Genomic DNA, 8,647 nt, shown 5'->3' on the forward strand with positions numbered 1-8,647 from the left:
AGGATATCCGCCACGGATCTAATGAGGCCATTGGCATGTTGGGCATGCTGTGCTTTTATGAAGCCGGCCTTGGTGACTGCAGCCACTAATATAGCTGTACAAGCCCCAAAATCGGGCCTCACCGTATGGCAAATGCATGTCCCTATAGGAAGCAAATAAACCCAAAGCAAGTTGTCTTAAACTCAAAATAATTTTATTAAAGGCATTAATACATGGTTTCAGCTTCCAAGAAGCATTCTTCACGCTTGAAGCAGGAAGACGTCCCACGCAATAGGAAGGGGTGACTGTGTGCAGGTTGTATTCTCAGTTGAATATGTTGTAAAAGAAGTTTTTTCCCAAGAAAACAACAAATGCAAAAATAGTGTCACTGAAAGGGTACATGATTTTTCAATTCAAGATACTGCCACAGAAGATCATAATGAAAGATACTAGAGATAGAACGTCTACCTATTGATTCTATTATGTCACACATTTGCAACAGTCAATTGCATGAGCCATCCATACAAATGATGAAAAGGAAAATATGAAAAATGCATAAGGGCAGTTGACAATTTCAACATATTTTGAACTTACGTGCACACTGCTCCTCAGTAGCATATGGTTGCTTTGAATGGGCTGGTCTAATCCATGCAGGAACCCTGAGGGAACAAGTGGATAATTTGCGAGAGTGGGCAACACTTCTGCTAGCTGATACTAGTATACAGACCTGTTGACTCTAAGATGTAGCACATTTCTACAATGATCTGCACGAGCTGTCCACATGCATGCTCAAAAAGAAGTACTGGAAAATGCATGAGGGAAGTTGGCACTTTCAACAAGACTTCGAACTTACACACGTAGACTGCTCCTCTGCAGCGCAAGCTACTACACAGTTGCTCTGAATGGGCTGGTCACATCCACGCAGCAATCCTGAGGGAATAAGTGGACAGGCTGTAAGAGTGGTCAACACTTATGCTGGTGTTACTACATACCTGTTGACTGTACGATGTGGCACATTTGCTACAATCAGCTGCACGAGCCTCCACAAGCATGCTGCAAAGGAAAAAGCGAGATATGCATTTGGGGAGTTGGCAATTTTAACAACGCACTACAAACTTACATGTGTACTGCTGCTCCGTACTGCAACCTCCTATACCAGAACAGGCTGTTCACGTCTATGCACCATCCGTGAGAAAACAAGTTAACAGAGTGTGAGAGTAGGCAACATTTGCCAAGCAACTGTAACTTACCACTGAACACAGAGGCAGAGTAAGAGATAATGCATCCCATGAGCATTGATGCAGTCCGCAGTTCTAGGGGCTAGAAAAATTCTGTATGAGATTAGAAAACTTAAAAGGCAGATGGCTGTACTTACTTGTGTTTTCTCCATGATGTGCAAGATTGAGCAGACCTGCAAGAGCCGCAACTGTAGCCGAGACAGGGTTACAGCAGGAATGGCTTGTCTTGGCAATAGTGGATCACCAAAATCTGTAATGCTGTCACTCAGTAGTACTTCCCAGTTAAGCTCCACCACAGTGGCTCTGTGTTTAGGGCACTTGACTGCCGAGTCTGAGAAGATGGGTTCAGTAATCTTGACTGCATTTCGATGGTGGCAGTATGCTGTACTGTGTGGTGTCAGTACACATATAGAATTGCAGGTGATCGAGATTGATCTGGAACCCATTCACTGGCCACCGTGGTGGCTCAGTGGTTACAGTGCTCGGCTACTGACCTGGAAGACGGCGGCTGCATTTCGATGGAAGCAAAATTCTAGAGGCGCGAGTACTGCGTTTTGTCAGTGCACGTTAAGAAACCCCAGGTAGTCGAAATTATCTAGAGCCCTCCACTACAGTGTCCCTCATAGCCTAGTCACTTTGGAATGTTAATCCGGATAAACCAAACCCATTCACTATAGTCTCTTTCATAGTCCATGTTTTTTTGAAATGTTAAGCCTGACACTAAAAAGTTTGCCTCTGACAGAGCTAACATGTAAGTAGCTGTGGAATAACAATTGACTTCTCAGAAAAAGGAAACCTGACGAGCTTACGGACACCATCTACTGGCCATCATTTTATACCAGAGGGCCTAGAGACAACGAAAACCCCAATTTGCCCAGAGATAAATGGTTTGCTGTAAAAGTTCTCTTTCACTGTGAATTCCCTGCCAATTATACAAGGTGCTAGTGTTGTAGTCAAGCGTGCAAAGCTCTCCACAAGGATTACAGAGTCCTTTATCATACAGCAATTGTTGGCTGTCCCTGAAACAAGCTTGAAATTTTCAAACTTTGCACACTTATACAATGGAGGACTGCAACCAAAAAATAGAGGTGCATCTGTGTGCTGCCTTTCAAGTTCGACAGTGGATGGTGATGACCTAGCAAAAGGTTCCATGTTTTCCCGCTCCTTTAGACGATTGTACAGTTGGGCGAGTGGAGCACTGTGCCTTTTGAGAAGGCGCTTCAAAAACTGCATGTTGTTTTCGAATGGAAATGCACTGAATGAATCAAGCGGCCCATGGTTGCGCACATCATTAGCTATATGTAGAAGACAGTGAACATTATAAGAAATATGTTCGTCTTCATATAGACTTGGAAATGTCATCACAAAATGCTGAAGAAGTGCCTCTGCATACTCCACATACTTGTGGCACAGTGCAGGATGAGCAAGAAGAAAAGCACCACAGTGCAAGGCGAGGAAGTTAGAGTACACAGCAGTAGGAAGAACAGATTTGAGTACTACTGGACCTGTATACAACAAAAAAAGTCTGAATTCGGTTGCCTTTCAGCGGTCAAACTCCACAATGCTTCGTGGTTTTCGCACAAACTCACTGGGCACGTGTGCAGCTAAGGAGACGTTCACATCGCACAACTTCTTGCGCTCTGCTGGCCCCAGACGTATGCTCAGTGGCCCACCCAACCATAGCTTTAACAACTTTTTCATGACACCAAGGCACATCAAGTGCATATAGTCAAGAGGCGCACTTGTGATGCAGTCAGTGGGTAGTGACGTAAGAACTGACACGTCATTGTGGTGATTTGGGTCAGTCTGGCGTCTGAAAGAATCGTCTGTCCTTAGTGTCGAGCTTTTTGAAGGGAAGACAACCCTGTTGTTAACATACATTCCTTCTACAGAGCATTTTGGGCAACCTGAATACCCCATGTGGCCTTTGATAGAGAAGACGAAAGGCCGCGCTGGAGCATCGCAAATAAGGCTCCTCACTGAAACCTGGCAAATTTGACCTTTAACGTTAATCCCGCATGAAATAAGCTGCCCCAGTTCAGTGACGAAAGGAGATAGGAACTCATTGGCCGAGTTTGGCTTTGATATTCCAGCAAATATACCTACAACAAAAGGTGCAGCGCTCCGACATTCAAGAACCTGGCACTGAATTATCCATAACTGCATTCTAGAGCTTTTAGAAATTGGGAGTCCATCAATATTAAAAGAAAGACTAACAGACCTGCCTTCGAGACTTCTATGTGACAGCATGTTTCTGAGCTGGTGCTCGAGACCATAATGACAGTATTCCCCGGGTGGCATGGCGGTCAGCGCTGAAATATTTATTGTCTCTCGCGGTGTGCGGAGCAATGTGCGAGCATCAGACGGAAGGCAAGTTGTATCGAAAGGGTGTGCCTTCAGAAGCTTGAGTAGGGATGATAATGCCGAGTGCGAAATGTTTTCTTTTAGGGCCCAAGCCCGCAGTGCTGTCACCAGATCGCGAGACTCGGTGGCTGGATTTGGGTTGGGGCAATCAGCAGGGTCCTCGGAAGCTGTGTCGCAACTTGAAGCCGATGAACAAGGGAAGCCTGAAGAAACAGCTGGCGCTACTTCTGGGAGGTCTGGTGTTGCTGCTATGTCGCTCACGGCAGTCACTTGTTCATTCTGGAGAGCGCGGATGTCAAAGAATGCGTCTGATATTGTAGTGGCACCATCACTGGATGCGGCAGACGACACAGTAGAAGCGGCAGACGACGCAACAGAAGCTGCAGGCACGGGTACCGTTCTTTGGCGACTGCATCGCCCAAAGTTCTCGAAGAGCACCTTTGTCTCGCGCGAGGCTTTTGCCCTTGCATAAGCCTTCTCCTCGATTTTGATTTTAGGCATTTCGGAAAGCACACATGAGACTTGAAACTACGTGCATAGAAGAGCAAGACTAACTGGGTGGCTCAGTTCACGTCGACAAAATGAAATCACGCAACGACACACGTGCACACCTGTCCCTGGGTACCAAGCACGGTCGTGAGCACGGTAGCGCGGTTGACGCGATGGTGGGGTTGGTGGAGTGGCTGCGGTAGCCGCGGTACGTGTGTAGCTGGCGTACCCTAAAATGTAGTTGCCAGACGAACAAAAAAAGCAAAAAAATAGTAGCAACATTTCAACTTTCTACAGCAGTTTTAAAAAGGAAACATTTTATTTTTAAAATTGTTACCTACAGTAGTTTTATTTGTCTATGTGATAAAATTTATTATTGCTTTTATAATTTTTCTATCGCAATGACACCGCTAGAGGCTGCACTAGTTTGCACCCCATCCGTTCATAGCCAAGCCTGGACAAGCCCAGTGCCTCTAGCGCGCATTTTCTATTCCACTGTCAGCATCGCCCCATAGGTGCAACTAGTTGAAGGTAAGTCGTCTTTCGATCAGATCTGAGATGCCGTATAGGAAGTTCTTGCTTTCTCTGTGAACTCTTTATAATATGTATATATACGTTTATTTCAGACATGTACGCAATTGTTGAATTCAACAACACACGCGAAGTGGAGTTAGTTCCATGCACGTGGCTGAACGGCGACAAGTGCCTGTGGCCCAGTGTCGCTGCAGACAAAGCCGTAAGGCTGGTGCGGCGCGGGGATCCCCCTTCATCTGAATTCGTCGAATATGCTGCAAGCGTGAAAGGGATATTTTGTAAGAATATACTGCTGATTTTGAAATGACAGCTAGGTCAAGGTTATATATATTTTTAGGCACATATGGAGAAGGGCGCAAGAAACTTGAGCTATCCCGGTTCACTTCAGACCTCTCAACCGATGAGAGCACGCCGAAGCGGAGGAGAATCGTGCGGCCTAACCGCTGGAGCGACAGCGACAGCTCTGAACCAAAGGATTATCCTGTCGCTCCACGGGGACTTTTGGAATGCAGGAACACTCGTACGTTGCTTTATTATTCTATAGTTTGTGCATTTGCGGCGTTATTTTTATTTTTATTTTCTCAGCCCGCAGCCAAAAAGAGAATGTCGCAGCCTTGGACAGCTGTCTTAATGAAGTAACTGCTACTGGTAATCACCTTTATTTGCATTTTGAGTTTCTATTTTGTGTTGTAAATATTCATTTTTTCTTGTGCATTCATACACAGCTTATGTGACCCCTCATGCTGAAAAGACAGCAAATTCTGCAGAGCGATTGCAAGGTAAGCAAATTTTATTTCCATTTTGTAGAGTTTCCACGTGCTATAGCAGTTAAGGCATTTCAATATTTTATTACAAGACTGCTCATTAAGGCATATCAGGCAGGCATATGAATGTGCCTGAGCTGCAGAGCTTGATTGTTTTTGTTTTACATAAACTCTGCTGGATGTAAAGACACGTTGCATTTATCTCTTCCCTCCAAGCACCTGAATGTTGAAATCAAATCATGGTAGTATGTGCTACTGACATTCTTCAGTTTCCAGACAGTCCAAATGCCACAATTGACAATTCCATTGTCATTTTGCAAAATGAATTTTTCTTTGCTCAGGCCCTGGCTTGAATGAAAACCCAGTGGCAGGGCAAAGCACTTCAAGGGCAGCCACTGGTAGTTACCTTTAAGTTACAGTTTGAGTTTCTAGTTTTCTGTTGTAAATATTAATTTAAATTCCTTGCGCATGCATACACAGCTGACTTGGCCCTGGAGCGGGAAGTGCCACCCAGCCCTTCTCAGCAATGTAAGTAATGATTGTAGGGCATTTGTGCTATTGCTTCCTTGTATCCCAGTTCTGCTGTTTTATAATACCCCCAACGCTTCTATTTTCTCTTTGCATTCTCCGATTTTATTTACTGTAACCACTTTTCACCTCAATACATGGGCAGCAGTAAGTGGTGTCCAGCTTTAAAGGAACTCTGAGAACACATTTTAAGTTTGCCTGCATCAGTACATCCCCTTACTGAATGCTGAGTTTGTGTAAGCTAGAGAAGACCTTAAAATGAGGTACAAGTATTGCCACTCTTAACCGTGGTTTTGCAAGCGACTGTTGCATGCAAATCCTTTGTGCCAGCCTACACTGTCGTCTAGAAGTTCCTTCTGGTCTTTACATCACAAATTATTATCTGACGGCGGTGGAAAAAAAGTTCCCATTTTTAGTATTCAGTTTTCTGAGCAACAAGTGTCTTAACTGCTGTCGAAAAAATTGAATATATATATAGCACAGTGTAACAAAAGGAAAATTCAAAAACTACTCAGCAGATGCACAGCTTTTGTAGTGTCATTTCTTCGTTGTGTCCCATTGTTTTATTGCGCTGTTCAAATATGTATGATGCACAACTGTTTATCCATTGTCTAACTTTTAGCTGTTGCTTTTTCAACTGCGATGTATCTTTGGTAATGAACAGAATTACATTTTTCATTTGGTTCTTTCAGAACATCGGCACAAAGAAACAGTTATGAGCAATGACGAAGGCTGCTTGAAATTTTTTTTTGTGCTTAATAACTTGTAGTTCTCAGAGCTGTTAGGCTAATGCCATCCTTTTTTATCCCTCCAGGTGGTGCGCATAACTGCTCTCGGTGTCTCGGTTATGCTGGTGAGTTCTGACTTTCCTGCTGTTGGGATTTTTGACAGCATTGTAACCAGCTTCTTTGTGCCTGTAGATTTCCAGAGACGAGTTATGTCCAACTTTGCTATTATAAAGCACACACAGACTGAAATTCTGGAACTGCTTTCTGGCATCACAAGGCCAGAAAGTCAAGTTCCAGAGAATACAGACTGTGTTGTTAGTGAGCCTTTTGGCACAGTTGAACAATTGAAGGCCTTTGATTCTGGACTCACTCCCGAACGGAGAAATGCCCTGGTGAGTGACTTCGGTTAGCATCTGTCCATGCTGCAAATCTGAGGAATTAAGTTTGTTTTCACATGCCTTAGGTACGTTTTTGTGTGAAACAGCTAAACAATTATTACTTTGGTTTTTGTTTTTGCTGACAGCAACTTGTCTTGCATTGATTTAGCGCCAACAGATATGTAGCAGCTTAAAAACCAAATCCCTTTGTTTTTTGCAGTAGGTCGTGAAATATGTGATGGTAATGTTGTTTACATGTACCCTAGCAGACTGCTAACTAAGCCCTTTGCCAAGTGAATGCAGTTGCTGAGGTTGGCAACTCTGCAACTGCACTTTCAAATTAATGAGTCTATGCATTGTTAATTACTGCCAAAGATATGTTGATTCCTTTGTTTCTTCTTGCACTATAAACCAGTTAGGAAAGCTCAAGAAACAATACTGCCTTTTTTTATCGTTTTGTTTTTCAAGTTGATCTATTCATTCTCAGGGGTTCCATTACATTGAGAACATTTTCATATTACTGTTTGTCCATTTGTTTGCACAGCCCTTTTAATTACAGCTTGCAACTGCTCCTGCTAATGCAGTTTGTGAACCATGCTCTTGTGCTAGCTATGAACTCGTGGTGCTCTCTTTCAGATTGCACAACTCCAGTCCTATGGTACAAAATCAGTGCCCGTCACTGTACGGACAATGATGGCCCAATTGATGAAAGACAGCTTGGCAGCGCAGTTCTCGATGCATGGAAGAAAAGGAAAGGAGCGCTTTGATGCGCTTCAACTTCGCTCAGTCATCTTTGGTGGGCAAACATTTTCCATGCAGATATGTTTTTATGTTTCAAGAGTGTGCATGCTGTAGTTGAGGCTCGTGGTAAAAAACTGTACCACTAAAATTAAGCGATCAGCAGGCATGACAATCACTTGTGGTGCTGGCTCTTGGTGCTCGTTGGATACCCTCTGGGTGCAAGATTTTCACAAGACATTGTTTTCATGCAATCTATACTTTCAGACTCGGTCAGGAGGACGAGGCATCTTCAGGAAGTGACACATGACGATGTGGATACTGCAATTAAAGAGTGGCTGCGCCGAGCCAAGGAGCGCTGCAATCAAAAACTCTCGCAGCATTTTCTGCAATAAATGTTTAATAAGGGAGTAATTACTCATTGGCATCCACCCAAGCGCAGCCATACGCCTACAGAGGAAAGCTGTACAGCTTTTTCAGAAACTTCGCAGTTGAAGGAAACTTCGTCCTGGTCTGCATGGGTTCGAGCTCGGGACCACCGCTTCACTACAGCAGTCGTGCTACCAACTGAGCTAACTGGGATGGCAAAGTACCATAAGCTCGCCGTCTTGGTTAGCTCAGTTGGTAGCGCAACTGCTCCGGTGAAGCGGTGGTCCCGGGTTTGAATCCCGGAGAGGAACGAATATTTCTTTACCTGCGAAATTTCTGAGAGAGCTGTATGGCTTTCCTCTGTAGTCATATGGCTGCGCTTGGCTGGATGCCAATGAGTAATTACTCCCTTACAACAAATCTACTCCACCCTGGTGGATTAAACATCTGGCCAATAAATGTTTGATGTTTTATAGAAATTCAATTCATTCTTCTGTTGCACAAAACACCACAATCAGTGCCTTGTTGATGTTTTGCTG

The 8,647-nt window shown here is 44.0% G+C and overlaps 2 protein-coding genes across 2 annotated transcripts; one reads left to right on the forward strand and one right to left on the reverse strand.

Annotated features, from left to right (window-relative positions):
• Positions 1-838: 838 nt before the first annotated feature.
• LOC144122914 (uncharacterized) lies at positions 839-4,100 on the reverse strand. The gene is made up of 3 exons (XM_077655878.1): positions 3,439-4,100; positions 972-1,032; positions 839-909 (listed from the first exon to the last, which is right to left on the reverse strand). Exons 1-3 carry the CDS (start codon positions 4,080-4,082, stop codon positions 865-867), a joined length of 750 nt encoding a protein of 249 aa, XP_077512004.1. The 5' UTR covers positions 4,083-4,100; the 3' UTR covers positions 839-864.
• A 598-nt stretch (positions 4,101-4,698) lies between these two features.
• Positions 4,699-8,176, forward strand: LOC144123687 (uncharacterized). Its single transcript, XM_077656470.1, has 9 exons — positions 4,699-4,882; positions 4,942-5,124; positions 5,330-5,383; positions 5,710-5,766; positions 5,849-5,896; positions 6,711-6,749; positions 6,817-7,016; positions 7,638-7,797; positions 8,007-8,176. The coding sequence occupies exons 1-9, from the start codon at positions 4,699-4,701 to the stop codon at positions 8,132-8,134; spliced, it is 1,053 nt and encodes a 350-aa protein (XP_077512596.1). The 3' UTR covers positions 8,135-8,176.
• Positions 8,177-8,647: the final 471 nt, after the last annotated feature.

Source organism: Amblyomma americanum, chromosome 3, assembly GCF_052857255.1.
Source record: "Amblyomma americanum isolate KBUSLIRL-KWMA chromosome 3, ASM5285725v1, whole genome shotgun sequence".
Lineage (NCBI taxonomy): Eukaryota > Metazoa > Arthropoda > Arachnida > Ixodida > Ixodidae > Amblyomma > Amblyomma americanum.